The sequence below is a fragment of the Strix uralensis genome, chromosome 7 (assembly GCF_047716275.1).
Source record: "Strix uralensis isolate ZFMK-TIS-50842 chromosome 7, bStrUra1, whole genome shotgun sequence".
NCBI classification, from domain to species: Eukaryota; Metazoa; Chordata; class Aves; order Strigiformes; family Strigidae; genus Strix; species Strix uralensis.
Genome location: NC_133978.1, coordinates 20085594 through 20106179, shown reverse-complemented (window position 1 = coordinate 20106179; position 20586 = coordinate 20085594). Strand labels below are relative to the sequence as shown.

General features: G+C 43.2%; 1 protein-coding gene across 2 annotated transcripts in view; it reads left to right on the top strand.

Moving 5' to 3' along the window:
• Positions 1–20586, top strand: part of TLL2 (tolloid like 2) — a 45292-nt gene that overhangs the window by 9532 nt on the left and 15174 nt on the right. For both annotated transcript variants that reach the window (XM_074874750.1, XM_074874751.1), the window contains 6 exons: positions 2698–2822; positions 8441–8556; positions 10467–10569; positions 13666–13782; positions 17382–17527; positions 18490–18685. In XM_074874750.1, the coding sequence (XP_074730851.1) occupies positions 2698–2822; positions 8441–8556; positions 10467–10569; positions 13666–13782; positions 17382–17527; positions 18490–18685 (803 nt within the window). The remainder of the gene's footprint in view (positions 1–2697; positions 2823–8440; positions 8557–10466; positions 10570–13665; positions 13783–17381; positions 17528–18489; positions 18686–20586) is intronic.

Sequence of the window (20586 nt, the reverse complement as noted above, 5' to 3'; positions counted from 1 at the left end):
CATGTCAGCAGGCATCTTCTTGATGTAATTGTAACACACCATCCTAATTCTGCGCAAGATGTCTACGCATCCTCCACAGGTTTTACTGTGTGAAGTAATGTTTTCTCTCTTCTGCACGTGGGGATATAAATGTAGAGTTGGGACAAAATATAGCTGCCTGCAGCTGAGTGCTTAACCTGCCTTGAATAGCTGCTTCTTTCAGTGGTGTTTAAGCACCTGTATCAGTTGCCCTCAGATGGCATGGTGAATGTTCAGCATTTCTCAAGATTAGTTGATAATTTCATGATGTTTGCATAATGCTTTACACATTCAGCGTACTATAGGATGCTAATGACTCTTGAGAGTGTCTCTTCTCTCTGTTGTTCTTAGCTAGTAGCAATGGTGGGTTGTTGTGCTTGGCTTACCACTGGGTTGGGCAGCTAATGCATGTTCTGCCCATGCCTGGACAGCAGGAGAATGGGGCATCCAGGATTGCTGAGTTCTTTTCCTACCTCTGGGAGGAGAGGTTAGGTATCTTATTCAGGAATGGTTCTGGTGTTAGAGTTCCTGAGCTGCTCTGTTTAATGCTGTCTGCTTGGTGGTTTTTAATTTGTGAGCCAAAGTATCGGTGCTATTAGAGACACTCACCAAACATGCAGCTTAACATCATAAGTGTTGTTAAACAGATGGGGTTTGGGTGGACAGCATGGGACTGCTGGGACTTGTGTGGTTTAGGCCAGAAAGACTCTCCTCTGTTCTCAGTTCCTTTGATTGTAAAACGAGAGGAACTATACTTACCACCACCTAATTTGGAGTCATGTTCAGCAATGCATGTGTAGAGAGTACAAAATTCAGTTGGTGGAAAAGGCAAACCCAGAAATCTTACTGCCCCAACCTAGGGTACAGCCTTCTGGAAGAAAATGTGTTTGGCAGGTAATAAGGGTAATTTGAAGCTGTGGACTGTTTGCATTGTGTGAGCAATATCCTAGGCGTATGCTATGTGCAGAAGGCTGTGAGTACGTAGTTGTGAGGGCTAGAATGGGAAAAAGAATCAAAAGTTTGTATGTACAAGTGGTGGTTTCTCTATTAAACTTTGTCGTTCTTCCCTGGTTGAGCCTGGAGATCTGCAGAAAGCATTTCACTGGCCACAGAAGTACATTCCTGCCAAATGCCAAGTTCTTTTCTGAACTTCTGAGGAGAGTTGAAAACTTACTGCGAGCAAACCAACCTGCTTCTCTGTTCATGGTGTTTCTGGAATTGGAGGATTTATTTTTGATACATAAACTTAAATAAATTCAGCCCGAGGCAAGCAGCTGGCATGTAGAATGCCAGCTGGAATTTGTCAATCAAAATTTGATGGGCTCACCTCAGAGCTTGTAAGCACTGATTTTGGTGCTGATCAGGAGTTTTCCTACCACTGAAAGAAAAACATACCCCATGCAAGAGTTGATTCTAGTTTTTAAAACAGATTAAATTCCTTCCTCTCTATTTCTTTCTTCAGTCTGAATATTTACAAAATAATTTTCCCCCATAAAATGTGTTTAATAGTATGATAATTTCTGTTCAAGAATACTGACTGCAGCTCTGGACATCTGTGATCCAGTATTCTGTGATCTGCTTGCAGTATTTATTTAAAATCAAACCAATGCAAAAAAACCTCTCTAACTCTTTCCCAAGGCTCTTACACAGCTGAGCAGCCCAATGAACAGAATTATTTGTGTACTTAGAGCTTAACCCATACCTGAAGACTCTTGTATCAGGACTAGGCAGCACTGAGATTACTGCTTCTGCCCTGATTTCCCATCGGACTATACAGGTAGTTGTATCCTGTCCTTCAGAAAGAGAAGTCTTCCTCACTGAGCTGATGCTGAAATTTCAACTGTTAGCCTGGGCACCTCCAAGCCTGTCAGGCATTCAGGGGTGCAGTGAAATAGTTCCTGTGGTCTTGGACAATCTGGCCACAAAAGCTTGGCCTTCATCAACCTGGAGTTCAGGTTTCTGATTCCTCCCTCCCACTTTAGCCCTGCAGTCCTAATGTTGCCTTGGAGTCTCTCTTGCATGAAAGCTCTTGCTTGGATGCATGGACTTTGCATTTTCATGGAAGTGAGGCCCGGTCTTAAATCCTTTACTGGAGTGAGATCAGAAGTGCAGTAAAGAACTCCTAAGTATGAAGTACCACATGGAAGAAATAGTTGTGAGGAAAAAGAGTCAGAGACAAGTGGAGTTACTAGCTTGGAAACTCATGCAGAACAAAGCTAGAGCACTTGGTTTTTTTCTCTTGTCTGTGGCAACCACAGTCACTGCCAGCCCAACCCCATCTGGTACTGAACAAACTCCCCTTCCCTCTGCTCCTTTGGCTTAAATGTCCAATCTGTGCTCCTGCTGAGGCAGATGTACCATGAACCTCTGCAAGAACATTTCATTGCCTTTTCTGATTTATGGCAAGGAATGTGTCTGTACTCAGAGACAGCAGCAATCTTGATATATCAAAAGAGGAATTTACTGGCTTGGCAGACTTGCGTGTACATTTGGAAGTGATCTGCTATAGCAAGAAGGCCACCTCAAGATATGCAGTTATCACAATCGGCATTACTCTTGCTTGTTAGCATGGGATATATGGTCAAGGGGATGGTGTGGGAGGCCTGCCAGGATGACTTTCTGTGCATCATGTCACTTTCCCTACTTCACTGCTCTGTGTCTCTCTGTTCTTCACTTTAGAGGGGTTTTCCTCGACACCATCCTTCCCCGTCGTGATGATAATGGGGTCCGGCCAACTATTGGTCAGCGTATTCGCCTGAGTCAGGGAGACATCGCTCAGGCGAGGAAGTTGTACAAATGCCCAGGTAAATATGGCTTGTGGAATGGCTCCAGCTTTATTGTAGACACATTATCTGGAAGGCCTTGGAGTTCAAGAGCACCTTAACAATCCCTTTGATGAAAGAGACTCAGGAAATGTAGACCATCAAATTCTTCAGGCTGGACCTGTGTGAGGATTGAACTTGCCTAACATGTGTCGCCTATTAGTACTTTGCCAGTATTCCAATTTTGTTTAGGGCTTCAGGTTAGTCCGGTGGAGGCTCTGTTCATAGAAAATGAACTTGATGTACAAGACCATGGACAGAGTGGGGACTAGGAATTAGCAAAGTGGCAGAGGGATATCTGGTAAACTGGGATCCCTACACACCAACCATCAAACTTCTGTTGAATTAGAGATGAGCCTTAAGGAAACTGTAAGTGTGTTGCACTGAGGCTTGGGAGATAACACGGAAGAAAGCTCTGAGATGCTGATTTGTGAAACAAACAGGTGCTGGAAGCTGGTGCTTTGGGCTGTTCAGGAGAGGGCTGTATCCCTCTTTCTGCTGCCGAAGGGTTGATAGACTGGGAACAGCTTTGATAGAGAACCCATCTATGTATGTGTGACATACTAAAGACCAATAGTCTGGGTCTTGCTTTATGTGGGGTCTGAAAAGATTGGCAAAAAGATCATTGGGATCACAGATATGGCTGGGAGACTAAATTTACCCATCAGAACAAAAGGATCCTTTTAAAGTGGAGGTGTTAGACAGTGAAAGTTTATGCCACAGTTTTAGCTGAATAAGTTAATAGAGAAAACCAGATTTCAGAGAAGCAATCTGCCAGACTTAAGGACAGTATGTAAAGAGAGGCTTCAAGCCAAGATGCACCCAGTCTGGTGCCTGTGGCATGGACTGCAGCAACTGAGAAGGGAGATAGCATGAGAGGTGTGATGCTTGGAGTTAGAAAATTTAACAGGCTTTGTTGAATTTCTGCAGGTAATGAAGCATCCATGAGAAGGTAGTGGAGAATGAGAGATGAGAGAGTTGCCCTAATTTTGCAGAATGACTCTGTAACATTTGTAATAATGCAGGGAGACAAAAAAGGACTTTTGCAAGCATGGCCCAAGAGTTTATCTAAATGGATTGGTCTGGCCAGCGTATTGGTCCAGTTGAGAGTGGCTTTGATCATAAACCTAATATGATCATAAATGATTAATCCTCTTCGAATAAGCATATCACAGAAAAAGGGGAGAAGGTGAGGACGAGGAATAAGCTTTACCAGTATACAGAGTTGCATCTTAAGTGAGTGGCTGGCTACCACTGCTTTGTGAATCATTCATGAGGCCATGGAAAATGGTCGATAGCTAGTGTGCGAATCTGCTGCCTCTCTGTATCCACCTACAGGTCAGAGAGTTCATAAGGGTCCAGAATAAATTCTGAGGACTTCAGGGTCTGGGATGTTTGGGGATCACTGCTTAGCTTATAGTGAGTGGTATAACTTTCTTAGGTGTGCTAGTTCTAATTAACTTTTTCTTTTCTTTTTACCACTCGTAATTTTCTCTCGCTTTTGGTTGAACAAGAGGTAATTCTTGGAGAATTATCTCACAGGTTTAGGGATTAGTTCATTTGAATACTCAAAAGAAAAATTTAGGGATGTCTTGCACCATGTTTTTTTATTGAGTCAGACTTAATCCAAACAGGCTGTTCATTCCCATAGCTGGAAGTATCTACTACAGATTCAGATTTCTTAAGGCAAACTGAAAAGCCGCTTTGGCCTGAGGCTAAAGTCAAACTAAAAGCTGCAAAACAACTTTATTTAAAATGAGGACCCTTCTGAGTCTCAAGTTTTCCACTTGCAAAGTAGAACTTTTCTGCCTTTTAGTTTTTTTTCCACAAAGCTTTAGCAGAGGTTGTTGCAGTTCAGAACTTACTTTGCAGCAGAATGATAAGAGCTTTAAGCCTACTAAACAAATTTTCTTGAAACATCTATTGTTTTGGTTTGGTTTTCTTTTTTTCTTTGCATCAGAATTTATACCCAGGTTGCGTTTGAAGAGAAGACATGCAGTATATTTAATGACATTAACATCTTCAGCTGCCATTTGAATCTGTAGCTTGAAAAGTTCTCTTCCTCTGCAAAATGCAAACCACAGGAGTTCAAAACCAAAGGACTTCAGTTGTATGTTCAAGCAGGGTCTGAATTTAGGCTGAGGACAACTTTGTTCAGTAGTCAAGCTGAGGATTTTTAGGTAAAATGCAACACCATAATCAGAAGTTGAGTGGCAGATGGTTTCCCTTTTAGAAAGAGAGTCTCCATCTGAGAATGCCTGAGAAAATCCTCCCAAAAAAGAGCTAGCATGGTCAAGGATGAGTTACAAGCATGCACTGGTACAAGTCAGAAAAACTGCTGTGTCTATTGTAAGAAACAGGGCTCTCCAACTCATTAGACTGGAGCTCTTGTAGCTGCTACAGTTAGGGCTGGCTTAGCTTTTCCATTCTAAAACCCTGCTGTTTTAAATTGCTCTTAATTCCCCAAAGCTTATACCTGCTGGGTTAAAGTTAGTGCCAAGCCAGGTGAAACCAATTGAAGTTTGCTGAAGGAATTTCTGGAAGGCAAGTTGCATTCTGCTATGTAGTAATAAATGTTAGATTTGATATGGCTGCATGGTTGAGGATTTGATGAGTATAGTCACTACAAAATACTTTAAAACAGCACATCCTGCTGTCTTGTGTGGTGCTAAAGGAAACAGACCTGTGTGGCTGTGCTAACTGTGTAGGAATGGTTAAACATAAGTTGAGAATGGTCCTGCATTATATCATCCCTTCCAATTCTCTCTGCATTTTCAAACAGATGTAATGTACCAGTAACCAGCTGATGAGCAGTGAGTGCCTGTCACTCAACTATTTCGTTCACAAATGACCTATGAAGCATTCACTTTTTCTACTTTGCTTTTCACCTCTGTTCCTTTCTAGCTGCTTACGTGTAAAACAGACTCTTCACCATGGGCGAAAACCATCTCAGCTCAGTTTCTTGGATCCCAGAAGTACCAAACACTAGTCTTGTTGGACCTGTTGACTTCTTTGCTACTAAGTGGAATACAGTTGTATTGCTTTTTGGTGTGCTCTGCAAGAGATTGTGCCCTACACACAAATATGCATTACTCATTATTATCACGCTTCCCCCTGCATGTGCAAGCAGTCACTCTCCTCTGTGCTGAAAGGCCAGCTGCTCCCAGCGTGTTTGGAGAGTTTCCTCTCCCAGGTAGATAGCTAGCTGGGTCTCCTTTCATGATATTTTAGCAGAGTAATGTTTCATAGTAGATACATTAGTACCTGTTCCATAATTACAGTCTTGCCAGGAACTGTGTAATTACACTTAGGAGAATTAAGTCTGGGCTGTCAGAAACCTTCACTGTGGTACAGCTGAGGGCAGTAATCCTCTTTGTCCTGTGTTGTTATGGTCATGTAGTATGTGTTCCCAGTTATTTAGAGCTCTCTTTATAATTTCATATTTGTTTAAATAGATTTTTTGAGCAGAGAAAAAGAACATTTATTTATCTTGGTGAGTTACGGATTTGAATCCCCTCTTTATAGGGACACCTTGTCAGATGTTGGCATTCCTAGAGCCATCCTAAGGTGGTGGTCACTCCAGACCATGCATTGACCAGTGGTGATGCCAGAGGATCAGCTGAAGAATGGCTTGCTGTCCTCAGAATAAGTATGGCTGGGACCCAGCTTCTTTGAGATGTTTGTCTGCTGGGGCAGCATGCATTTCCTGGTTGAGGAGCATACTGGGAGCTGGAATTATCCTAACAGATTCTGACACAGGTAACAAGGCAAGGCATCTTTGCAAGAGGTAGAAAGGAATGAAGTGTATTTATTCTGCACATAGAAGTCCGATTTCTTCTCCAGTTCATGCAGGCTATCACCTTTTACAAGCATCTCCATCCACCCAAAGAATACAGACAGCATCACCTACTAAACATTTTGGGAGAGGTGGGAGGATATTAGCTATTTCTGCAGAACTGGAACTAAAACTTGCTGTGCAATGCTCCTTTGTAGTTGCAGGGGAAGTTGTCAGGGCTCAGAACTGCTTGAGAAGGAAGGAGCAGTGTAGAGGTTTGGACCTTTCATTTATTTTCTTCATTCCTCTGGGGCAGATGTGTGCATTTACCTGCCTGTTTTTCTCAGTGGTGCTTTCTTCTAGTAGTTTAATATACCTTTGGCTTTCCTGACCAGAATCACTTTGCCAGATCCCATGCTGACCTGTGCCTTGAAATATGTGCAACTTGTTCCTAGGAGTGACTCCACCTTCCAGAGCATCCCTGTGAGCTGTTTGGTTGGGCAAAAACCCTTTTTGTGCCCCTGCCTATTGTTCATCTAGTCTGATCTGTCAAGCTGTAGATCAAACTACTTCAGAGAAACTAAGAAATTCTGGTCTAGGTGACTCCCTCTCCCCTTTTTGAAGATATTAAACTTTTTGAATGGGACCAGTCTCTTTTCACCTCCAACTTCTGACCCTCCCATCTAAATGTAATCATGGCTGAAAAATTAGTGAGTGTGTGATAGCATCAGGCAGAGGAACATCCCCTGGAATTTCCATGAGAAAGGGAGCCAGATGTTCGGACTTGTCAGATCTTTCAAAGCACTGCTGCTTAATGAGGGATTTTTGGGAGCTGTCTTACTGTCACTGAGGAAACCAAGCTGCAGGTCAAGAGCAGTTTTATAACATCAGCGGGTTAGGAAATTGGAAAAACAACTGGAAAACAGGCAAGCCAAGGTCCCTGTTCCTTGCGATAGGTGTTTGCATGTGTCTAGTGAACACTCTGAAGGAAATGGGAGCTTTGATATTTGTGATCCTCCCATTTAGCCAGTCAGCTGCTCTGCAGATGTAGATGGTCACTCCTTGTTCCAGCTCAGTCTTCCTGGCTCAGAGAGCAGGAACTACAGTAGTCATGGCTTTCCCAGATGTTGGAAGCTGCAGTTCCCTGAAGGAACATATATGTGTTCATATTACTTGCTTCTCAAAAGTTGCTCTGGAATCTACATTTCATCAACTGCAGCAGGCCACAAAAATGGGAAGGTGGAGAGCAGAGTGAGCTGCAGTGCTCACGTTTTATCCTGCACAGTGTGACAGCAGGGTAGGTGCTCGACAGCCGAAGCGTAAGGGCAGTGGGGCTTGCCCCGCTTTTGTTAGGATGTTTTAACCCAAAAAAAAGACACTTAACAATGGTAACTAAGGAGAACTTAATTGAGCAGCTTGTAATGAAGGGAAAACAGATTTGCTGGCAGCAGTCTTGGGGTTGTGAGGTGGGGTGGGGTTAATATTTTGCATTTGATTAGTAGATGAGATATTCCTCTGTAGGGTTGAAACCTGAAAATGCTGGTGTGTGGAAGGAAGATGAAGGAAGAAGGGTGCCTTTTTAAAGCTGTTTCCCCTGTGTCCTTGCACTGATCATCTTCTATCCTGGGAATTCTGACAAATTTCACATCACCCTTTTGTCAAGGTCTCAGGTGGTCAATATGCTTTGGCCAGTACCATGAATGAACATCCTTAGAGTACCAGCCACCAATCTGCACACAGCAGCCATGTGCAAACGTTCTGGTAGACCCTGATATCTTTCAGAGAGTCACTCATTGTTGCTGTATTTTTTTCCCCTCTCCTGCAGCTTGTGGAGAGACCTTGCAGGACTCAACAGGAAATTTCTCAGCCCCTGGTTTTCCAAATGGCTACCCCTCCTATTCTCACTGTGTCTGGAGGATCTCAGTGACCCCAGGGGAAAAGGTAGGTGCCACACCAGCATAAGGTGTACTCTGCACTTCCCTTGCATGTGGTTTTGATTGTGATGACATTGTTAGCAGCTGCCAAAAGATCTCTGCGTGCCTAGAGTGCAGGGATGGAGCCTGGAAAAACTCCCAAGCACCACCGCTGTCCTTCCAGAGATGGGATCAGGAATACGTGGTCCTGAGGTGAGGAGAGGTAATGCTGGAGCAGAGCCCTCTCGCAGGTCTGGGCTGCATGTTGATCTCTGATCCTTCCTTTCAATTCAAGACTGAACGCTGCATAGCCTTTTCCTGCCATCCACTAGTTCTGGCTGAACTCACCTTTCAAAGCCAGGTGCCAGTCAGATTAGGTGAAGTGTGCCAGCAAGCTGGGGTCCTGCAGGGAGCTGAGGAGCTGTGAGTGACATCAGTGGCCTGGCCCTGTCACACAGGCATAATGTCCCTGCCAGGGGACTCCCACTCCCTGCCTTGAACTGCTGAGCCCCACTGAGCATCACTTTCTTCCCAGATCCTTTTGTTTTATTGATCTTCCTGTGGAAATGAAATCTTTCCTTAATCCACTAACACCAGCCCTTCAGGCCTTTCATGCCATACCAAGCTGCAAGAATACATAGTCTGGCTTGGGAGCTCCTCGGCAGAGTGGCTTTGCTGAGGACCACCCTCGAGATACACTTAAGACTCAGACTTGAACAAAGAAGAGCAGAGCTCACTCATTTTGCAGCAGCTGCCTTTCTCTGGGACCCAGTTCTGTCACCTGCAAGTCCAGTCCCATGCAGTGCTAAGTTCCCACCATTAGCTGCAGGGAGAGTTTCGCCAGGGGCAGAGGTGCCAAGAACCATCCAGGTTTTGAAACTATAGCACTGGGAGTTTTGCGGTGTAAATCTTGCTGTAAATTCTCCCTTTGTCTCTCAGCGTCTTCAGAAGAGCTGTATCAGTCGGGACCCAGCATCTAAATGCTGAACGACTAATGTTAAAAAAAAATCAAGTTTAAATTAAATGCTTCAACTTATCTGTTTAATCAAATGCAGCAACTGGTACAAAATAACATCATAGCACTGAGGCATTAGCTTAGAACAGATATTGGGCTTGTAGTATTCATCTGCATAGAAACAGATGAACCTTCCTTTGCTGTCCAAAGTCAGAAAACTGCAAAAGTGTGTACAAAGCAAGCGACATTGTTACAGACTGCACTCTGCACATCCAGCCAGAGCTTTGGGGGAGAATATCTGTTTTAATCTAATGATGTTTCTGTGACAGACTATAGATGTAAATTAATACATGGATCAAATCTTGTGAGGACAAAAATGCCACAAGTACACTCTATTGGTGACTTCTGTATGCCCAGAGCAAGGCCTGTAATCCATGTTACAGAGGAAGGAGACCAAAGGGATAAAATTTTAACGCTCAACTCTGCTTGAAGCCACTGAACACAATTGCGTCACAGTGATGGTGTGAGTGTAATTGTCAGGATGTGGAAACTTGTCAGCAAAATTAGCTATTGCTTATAAGCGTTGTTTATATAAGGGTATAGACCCCAAACATCTGTGTTTTGGGGCAATGTGTTTCTCTATGATGTTCACGTTAATCAAAACCAAAGATCCAATTTTTAATTTTAAAAAACCCAAATTGGGCTTTTTTTAAGTAGCATTTTAGTAACTGAGGAGCAGTGACTGTGAATTACAGAATGGATAGCAAAATGCTATCTGCTGTCATGTACTTTCATGGTTTCATTAAAATAAAAGCAGCGTTTATTTTTTGAGGAAAACTGATTAAAAAATCCAAATGTCTTTTCCTGCATACCTGCATACTCATTTAGGTAGCACTGTAGCAGAGGTGAAGCACATAATCTATTGGGTCTTCTCTTTAAAGTAGCTCCCTTCCCAAAGAGAAGTGTGCATTCTCTCCTTTCAGATTATGTTAAACTTCACATCAATGGACCTATTTAAAAGTCGCCTTTGCTGGTATGATTATGTGGAGGTGCGTGACGGCTACTGGAGGAAGGCTCCATTACTGGGTGAGTAGCTATTTCATTTTAATTGCATTTTATGTGGTGGTGTTGATGTTTAGGGAGGTGGGTGGGGAAAACAAACAGAAACAAACCTTCCTTTACCTGGAAGGAGCCTACATCCAGCCAGTGCACTGGCCATCCATTAATGTCACCATCCAGAGATGTTGGTGCGCTGTATTCACACCAAATGATCCATGCTCCAAGCCCTTTGGTAGCAAAGACTTTATTCCTTCCTTTTACAGCTTGAGAAGCAAGGCAGAGAGGTAAGTGAGCCAGGGGCATGGCTGGGACTAAAAATGTGGTCTCTGGAGTTTTATTATTGCTTTTTCCTAAGACTGGGGTGGAATTGTCAGACAGTCAGAATGAAGCAGCCATACAGCTCCTGGCCCAAGCTACTGCCATTATTTCTCAAGTGTTTGTGTTCTCAAATACACCGTAGTCTGTATTTTGAGCCTCTGTACTGCTAGCAGGGAACTTGCTAGACCATGCCTAGGATGTCAAACTGTGCAAGGCGTCTACTCTGCTCCTGTTCCCAAAGATCTCAAGACAGTGCAGCTCCTCTGTGGTTTTCCCTATTCCTCTGCCTCCTGCTATCATAACTGCAAGTCTTCTGTTACCCTGAGTGGGCAGTCAGAAGCCCCACCTGCTTTGCCACTGGCTCTGAACCTGACACCACACCCTGACCTCGATGTCCCAGCTTGTAAAATGCTGCACTGCAAACAGCCCCTTGTGCCTGAAAGGAAAGAAGCAATCAGGTTGTGTAGCATCTCCAGCTATGTTAGATTTGCTGTGCCCCGTGCTGCAGCACAGGACTGGGCTAGTCGGTATGGGGTCAGTGGGCTTGGGGAGGCCTGAGTACTCTCCTTGGCCACACTGGACATCACAGCATTGGTACCAGGCGAGGTGCTGAGGCTGAAGCCATCCTGCTCTCCAGAAGTTTCTGTGGGCCTGCCTTTCAGCACATAGTTGGTAGCTGTAGCTGGTTTTACTGCTTCCTGCCTGTTTTGGGGTTGGCAGCATTTATTGCTGTTTTCTGCTGCACATGCATCAGGTAACATTGCTCCAGCAGCTGCAACTTAGCTCTTTGTTATTTTATTTTTTTCTGCCCAGTAATTTAAAGGTATTTCAGAAGCCAAGCACATCCCCGTCCCCCTAGTGCAGGTGGACTCATGAGTGTTTCCATCTGGAAGGAGACGCTGCATGAGTGGCCACAGCTCCCGCAAGGGGCTGAGCCCATGAAATTAGCTCGGAAGAGGCAGACAGACGGCAATTCAGCAGGGGGCGGGGAGGGGGATTAGTGTGAATTGTGAAAGCATGGGCTTCTTGCAGAGAGAAAAAAATACATGTGCGCTGCATATTTTCCCAGGGAAGTGTGTGAAAACCCAGCCTTTAAATGGTGTATAACTTTTTATGAATGGGTCCTTTATCACACTCTGAGGAGTTTGTTCATTCTCGTTCCTCATCTGCGTTTCCTCTCCTTGACACCCTTGTTAAACTCCAAGTCTAAATCCAGGAGGCAGTTGCTCAGTGACCCTCGAGGAAGGAGCTTTGCAACTCTGATGCTGTTTGTTAGCATCCCCTTTGGGAGTGGAGATGGGAGATGCCAGTGATATGCTTCAGGCTGTCATGCTGCCCCAACAGCACTGGGCAGCCTGAGGGCACAGGAGCTCAGAATTGAGTAGCTGAGTAAAGCTAGGGTCTGAGATAATATTTGGATGGGTGGCTCAACAAGAGAAAAAAGTTGGCAATTAAACTGCAGTTGAAGAGAAACAAAGTTTCCAACACACCTTCTGAATTGCACTGACTGACCTGTCACAGAGGCATAGCTCTTGCATCCTTGAAGGTCATAGCCTTCCTGAAGCTGCCAAGTGGTGAAGATGGGGCAGGCAGAGCCAGAAGTGACAGTAGATGACTGGGCAGCTGACTAAGCAGGGGGCCCCTAGCTTTTAATACACAGGATTCATGCCAACTACTCTGCCCTCCATACATAGGAAAAGCAATAGCCTTCTCTGCCTGCCAGCCAACAAGTCTTGAACTGTCTGTTTCCTTATTCAGTGTAGGGAACTACCAGAGCAGCCTGCTGATGGGAACTAAGGTGCTGTCTTGCAGGTAAGGCATTAATCAGGTTTTTACCCAGTGGAGGTTGTTCAAAGAAACCTTTGCCTGGTGTTGCAAGGCCAGGATCCCTATCACTGCTGCCCTGACTGAATTCAACCTGAGGAACTGCTCTCTGTCAAATTCCTACTGGGGATTCAGTTGGACAGGGTGCCAAGGCCATGTTGAATTCAGTATATATCCCTCCTGGTGCCAACCGAAGTGAAAAACCATGTTTGCATGAAGTGCTCTCATGCATACTTGATGTTTGCTCTGTTTCTGTGAGGAGATTCTTGTTGGAACAGGTAGAGGAGCACCAAATTAGGGTTGTTGAGGTTGTTTGGGCTGCAGATGCCATCTGCAGCTGTTCTGTTTCAGGATTCATCCTTGCTGGCAGGATTTGGGTGTTTACCAGTGCTGATTCATGCCAGAGAGCTCAGAGCTGGGTGAACCATGGATCAAAAAGGCTCTTGGTCTCTTTCTCTTGAAAGAGATTGAATGACTGCAGAGGCTTCACTGGGAAGAGGTGAGAGCAGAGGATGAGATAAGGGGTGTTTTCTTATCAGCATGACCACATCCCACCCTCAGTTTGACTTAGACAATTTGCTTTTGGGTGCAAAATGCTGATGGAGTTTCCAAGGCCTAGCAGGTGGAAAGGATGTTCCCTAATGTCACATCTTTAGAAGGACAGGGCATGGTTCCCCACCCTTGCAGCTCATTTGCCCAATTATGTGATCAAAGCAAGAGCCCTTTTGATTTTACCAGGGTAATAGAGGCTGCATCTGTGACTACTGGATTCTGCTCCCAGCTGAAGAAAACTTTTATTAATTTAATAATTGAATACGAATTGGGGGGGGGGGGGGGGGAACAGAAACTCATTCAAAAGCACAAGTGGTGGGAGTGAAAGGGTGTTTTACAAAAGCAGAGTTCCTTTAACCACAGACTCTTTGCTTCCTGGAGCCACAGGTGCCTGCTACGTGGTGCTATCATCTCTTTCCTGCCTTCTAGGTAGATTTTGTGGTGACAAGATCCCTGAACCAGTAATCTCCACGGACAGCAGGCTGTGGATCGAGTTCCGGAGCAGCAGTAACATCCTGGGCAAAGGCTTCTTTGTGGTCTATGAAGGTACAGCCCTTAGCTAGAAGTCTGTTGCATTGCAAGGAGCAGCCAGAACAGGATGTAGGGGTTTATGGGATCAGCAGGAGTTCCACTTCACCGTGTGGTTAGATACAGCCCCCGCTCTTGTTTTTAGGGGAATTGGCAGATTTTGCAGGCCGTTTCAGCAGACAAGGCATGGGTCTTTCAACTAGATCATCACCTTTTTGGGGGGACAACAGGAGCACAGAGCAATAGCTTCCATTCATAGGCCAGGTTCTGTTTGCTCTAACTAGCCCCTGCAAGCAGCAGTGCTGCGTATAACAGGAGTTCCTTCCAGTAATTGAACAGGAAAAGTTATTTTTTTGATCATACGTTTTATATCACTTAATGCAAGCTTATTTTGGAGGGGTTTTTTTTCCTCAAATGTAAAGACTCTTCTGTGGTTTCTTCCTGGTATGTTTTACTTGCAGAAGATTAGAAATTAGCAGGTCAGGTACTGTGGAGACTTGCATGGCACTGGGATGCTGAAACCACTTCGGAGGAGGAGCCATACTACCAAAGTCACTAACAAATCAGTAACACCCATTCTCCATATATGTTTATTTCTTACAATAATGATTCTAAAATGTATTAAAAGCCTTCATTGTTCTCTGGGCAGCAGGCATTTTCTTAGAAGTACCGGTGTTGTCAGCAGTATTGAGGTTGACTGTATTGGTACTGACGTTATATCATCTTCTTTCTGCAGCCACAGGAACAAGCATGACACTGGAAGCCCAGTGCCCAAGTCTCCAATACACTCATATAAATGATACTAACAGAGGGAAGTGAAGAAAGCACAGGACTGTTGGGGAAGTGCAAATAAAGCATATGAGGATTTCACAACAGTGTGGGGCTAACAAATCTGTTTTATGGGAGAAATATCTGGTTTCTGCAGGAATTGTTGTCCCAGAGACAGAGGTAGCTAGCTTGCCTGATTTTTTTTTTTTTTTTTTTTTTACATCTCTCCTGAGAAGCAGCTGTTGCCTGGACCATGTGGTTTGTAACACCCTTTTTATGGTAGTTTGTTGGAATTAGAAGTGATCAAACTAGTGTGTCTCTAATAGAGTGTTTTATTTTGGCTTATTGCTTTCGAGGGGCTAGTCAGCTTAATTCTTACAATGGGTTATTCACCAGTGATATCTGCTCCAACTTTAAAAGAAAAAGAAAAAAAGCAAGGCAAGGCATGTTTTGAGGAAGCAACTTCTCTGTTCTTCATTATGCATGTTAATATGGTGTCATGCTTCATATTGCTAAATGATATTGAAAGAAAAAGATTTTTTTACATTGGCTACATGCCAAAGTCACTTTGCAAAACTTTCTTTTCTCTTGATAATTTTCCATTTTTCCTGTTGATTAGTAAATAACCCTAAAGGTTCAGTAAACAAGAGCAATACTTGTTTCACTTGACTTTTGAGGAGAGCAGATGAAAGTGGAATGTGCATCTAGTGGTCAAACTTTGCATCCCTCTGACTGTTCCTATTTGCCTGCTTCATCAAGACTCTGTCTTTTTATTTAACCCTTTCCTGCAAGAAACTTCCATTGGAAAGGTATGAAATCTATGACTAAGCCTGAGAGCAAGCACAGACTGTGATTGGTGGAAGCCAGCTTGTGCCACAGAAAAAGCGATGGCACTTTGCATAGTTCTTTTCTTAGCTCAGCCTCTTGTCAGAGCAGCAGGTAGTAAGATTATCTGCATCTGTCTCCATAACTTATTTGCTGAAATGGGAGAGTTTCCAAAAATCTTCCTTAATCCTTATTTCCCTCTCATGCAAGCTCTGGTAGTGGCATGTTTCTTTCTTCCATTGTCAGGTAGCTTACTCAGCTGTTTTGTGACTTCTGTGTCTAGGCAATAAGGGTAATTTTTATTTCCAGGAGGGATTGCCCTTAAATGTTTAATTTTCTATCAATTTTTGTCCAAAAGCTCTCTGTGTTGCTGTTAGTTCCTCTTTTAAACTCTTATCTGTCACATACTAAAAAGTCAAAGTGGGTTTTAGCACTGCTTCTCTGTCCCCTGCTTTAGTGAGAGTGCATGTAAATGCTCATGCATCTGAACTTTGCTGGGAGCTCAGTGAATGAGGACTGATTTTTGGATTTGGATTCCTCCAGATCTTGGCCCTAAAGTTTTCAGTAGATGAGAGGAAAGAGGCAGAAGCATGTAGTCACATGATGGGAAAATTACTTGATACTAAATGAGAGTTAATGTAGTGAAAGTGTCCTCATGGTTCAGTCATATTGTTCCTTTTCTTCCATGAGATTCAAGATGGGAAGATGCTGGTGGTTTTGCCCTACAGCACTACTGGCAGCCCCAAATTTGTCATCATTATTGCCTTCTCAGGCTCTATCAGCAGATGTTCCTTCCATTTTGCAGTAAAGCTTTTCCAGTACACTTGGTGCTCAGCTGAATTTCAGTGTGAACTACTGCAGTAGATAGAGAAAATACTGTTTGCTGGCTGACAGTTTTATGGCTGTTAAAAAAAACCTGTCAGTTCTCTGCTCTTGTAGTTCTCTTTCTATTAGGTGGGGGAGACAGTTGTCTAAAGTGTCCCTCAGAGGTTCTCTCTAGACCCACTTGTAGCTCTGAATACATGAACTGAAACTACAGCCTAAATTATGCCCTGCAGCTGAATTTTGGGTGCAACTACTTGGTGGTGCCTTAGCACTGATTCTCTTAAGAAAGAAGTTAGCACTGCAGTAGTGAAACAGTGCTTTTAATTAGGTCGAAGTTAAACATTAGCAGCTTACAATGCAAACCACGACAATGTTACCCGATGCAAGCAATTTCCAGGACACTAAAGGGAAACCCGCATCTGAATTGCTAATGCAATGTGTTTTGGGGAGACCCCAAGGGTGAAGGTGGTTGATGTCTGACAGGTGTCATTGCAGTGGCATCTCTCTTGTACTTACTGTCAGTGCTTTTTGTCTGTTTGACTTTAAACACAGCCAAAATACTCTTTAGACATGTGCAATGTATCACCGGGTAACATTGGTTTTAGCCTGCAATTTTACTTTGTTGCATAGTCTTGCAGACAATTATGCTGAACTGTTATTGTCCTTGAGGTCTCTGCTAGTTTTGTATTAAACTAGAATTTAATTAAATTTTCTCTTCTTGATCTTTAACTTAGTCTTAACATTTAGCACAAAGCTTAATTTTTCATGCACAGCAGTCAACCTGATGGTCTCCTGGTGAACTGCTCAACTCATGCTTGTTAATATTGCCATCGTGTGGCTGGATTAGATCTGCAACTGTTTTTTATTTATTTTTTTTTCCCCAACTTTTCTTGGTCCTTAGCGCTGGTAGCAGGTTTTAAGCAGTTATGAAGGTGACCAGGAGTGTGAAACATGCAAATCCGTAAAAGTTCTCTATCCCAGTGAGTTCATCTTGTAAGGACGTTGGCACAGCAAGACAGGAGACACTGTCACTAAGACAAAATGTTAGATAGGTGAAAACTTCCTTGATTTGTAGTTGCCTTTGTGTAACAAATGGTATTGATATAGATTTGAATGAGGAAGAAGGCTATGTATGGAGCAGGCTTTACCTAAGGAAAAACCTTCAATCTCGTAGTTTTGATGTTTTTTTTTTTATGAAGCTATTTGCGGTGGAGAAATTCACAAAGATGCTGGCCAGATCCAATCTCCCAATTACCCAGATGACTACAGACCTTCCAAAGAGTGCATCTGGAAGATCACAGTTTCTGAGGGCTTTCACATAGGAATCACATTCCAAGCATTTGAGGTGAGAAATGTCATTGTATATTATATTATGGATTTTATTTTGCCTATGTAGATCCTTTAAATTAAGAAGAGAGTGATGTAAATAATTTTTTAAAAAAATCTTTTTAATACTTGAGAACATCCTTTCTCCTCACCAGAAGTTTGCTCAGAGATTTTGAAGTGAAGTTTTAAATAGGATGAGTTTTGAAAAACTGTTACTCTAGACAGAAGGAATTGGAGGGGACACAAAGTTGTTGATGATGTTAAGTAGGACCTCATGAGTCCTTAAATTTTCGTTCTGGCCAAATGAAATTGAATGGTCACAATCCAGGCGAAAAACTCCTGTTGATGTCACTGTGCCTTGGCAGATTGCAGGATGTTTGTGACTCTCCAGGGAAACACCATATTCCCAGATGGCAGACAGGCGTTGAAGAGCTCAGAAAGGTTTTCTCCTACTGGTTATAGGATGTCTTACACTCTTAGCTAGATCCCTAATGATCTGTTTCTGACTTCTGATGTATAAGTCACAGACAGGAGTGGACAGAACCTGAGTTGGTGCATAAATCCCATCTAGCCCATAGGTTTCTGTGGCTTGTGCACACTTACTGTGCTTGTCCTGGAACAGGCTGACACCGCTACCTCCTAGCTGTGACCCCACATCTATTCCTTGAACCTTTTTGTTTGTAGTTGTTCTGCTCTGTTCCTTACAATTTCTCATGGAAAAGCAGCTTGCAGATAGTCAGGGACTGGGTTTCACTGAAGGATAGCCATGAAATAGCAGTAGAACTGAGACATACCTGGGCTTGAATGCAATTTCAACTGCGTGACCGTTCAATGGCAGCCATGAGGCAAGTACCTAGTTGTGACTGGTTGTTTGGGATGCTCCTTTGGAAGCTGATCTCTGGCCAGATTCTAACTGGGTAACTAGTCTGACTCAGAGCACTCATACTAGTGAGCTACAGGCACGCTCTTTTCCCATTGCAGATTGAATGGCACGACACCTGTTCTTATGACTACCTGGAGATCCGAGATGGCCTCACTGAATACAGCCCACTGATCGGTCACTTCTGTGGCTACGAGAAGCCAGAAGATATCAAATCCACTTCAAATAAAGTATGGATGAAGTTTGCATCTGATGCAACCATCAATAAAGCAGGCTTCGCAGCAAACTTCTTTAAAGGTATGTGATCTAGTACCCTCAATGTCAAAGTTGGAGAGTATTCATCCCTTCACTTACTGCCATCCCAAAGTGATCAGCTACCATTGTATCTACTTGTAGTTAAGAGCTATTAGACTTGTCCGTACAACCACCAATATCAAGTTTATATTCAAATTGCTTTGAGAGTGTAGAGGGGTTTGATGCTGAGGCATGAACACCACCTCCCTGATTAAGACAGAAAGCAAGCCTACTGGGTCAGTACCAGCACAGGCACTAATGCCTTGCATTGCACAGCTGAACAGAAAGTGACCTCCCTTTATCCATGCCAGGGGACACTGACATTTTCAAAGAAGGTGCTACTACTGCACAAAGTGTTAAAAACACCTCTCTGCTTAAGTTCTATTCCAAAAGAAACCTCTGGAGAGAGGGTAAATTTGAATGCAAGTAGAATCCCAGGGAAAATTTCTGAGTGCTTTAGGAGACAAATGTATTCCTAAGCTGAGATCCTTTTCAGGAGGATGCGAATAAGACTTAAGATTTTTCTTAAGAACTGGACCCAAGACATGGTCCTTTACCAGCATCCTGGTGACTTGATGGAGGCAAGAACCAAATGTCTAACTATTTGGGAAAATACATGCGGAGCTGCTGCGAGGTAGATAGTCATGTTTCTCTTAGGTTCAGTGACAGTTGTACAGAAATAATAGCTACAATGTCAATATTTGGATTGCATAATTTACTTATGTCTACTTTAACTTTTGTCTTTCGTTAAAGGGTGTCATGGTCCCTTTGGATCTCTCAAATTTACAGGACAATGTACTCTGTGAATTAAACTTTATTTCATGAGCTTATTAAGAAATACAACAAACGTGTCAGGGCTCAATCCCCTTTGCTCAGACTAGTCTATCACATGACTTCACTTATTCACCATTCAAGTTATAAGGTTTCACAGTTTATAACCCATAATTCTTAATCTGTGCACTTATGCGCAAAAAAAAAATATTTAAATAAAGCTTAATTCACAGAGTACTTTGTCCTGTAGATTTGAGAGATCCTAATGGACCATGACAAAGAGTTATTGCAAGATCACTGGCAAATACTGTGATGTTTAATTGCAGTCCCTGAAAAACTCTCACAGTGCCTAGACTTCCTTGTTTAAATTTCTCAGGTTCCATAAAGACACAGAGAATACTTCTTCCTAAAGACATTTTGGCTTCTTGCAGGAGCCGATAGTGCAGACTAACTGCTGCAGAGATGTCTTCCAGAGACTGGCACTACACGGAGACTTCTTGGCCTGCAGCAAGTCATTCTCTAGAATCTGAGGTTCACCTGCAAGTTTGTAGGGGAAGAAAGTTATACACTGAACCTGGGATGTTTTTCTTGTGATACAGATAGTCAGAAATAAATTTATTTCTTTTTTCTGTAAAAAAATTCATAAACATTCACTACTTAGTACAATTGCAGACACAGGTATTGTCTGTGAATTTTTTCTGGCAGACTACATCTTGCAGTGTCTGCTTACGCTTCAAATGTTTGAACCAGAAACCGTGTGGCTCATGGATGGTTAGGGTGTTGCTAAATCCATGCCGATGAGTCCAGCTGAGGAGTAGAATATATTTGCTTGGACCAAGCACCACAGTAGCCATAGCTACACAACTTCTAGCTAGCTTGCATTATGGACAGACCTGATGTCAGTTTGCAAAAGCTGGGTAGACGTACCTACAGGCAACATGTGGAGTTTCAAGCTGGGATCTGAAGTCTGCAGCCTGTACCTCCATATCCATACCAGCCACTCCATGAACAAAATAAATGAACAAATTAAATGGCTCTGCATGCACTCTTCAGGCTGCCACCCATAGCTAATTGAGCAATGGGTCAGCTTTGCCTTAATGAATTATGACAGGAATAGAGCTTCAATTGCATAT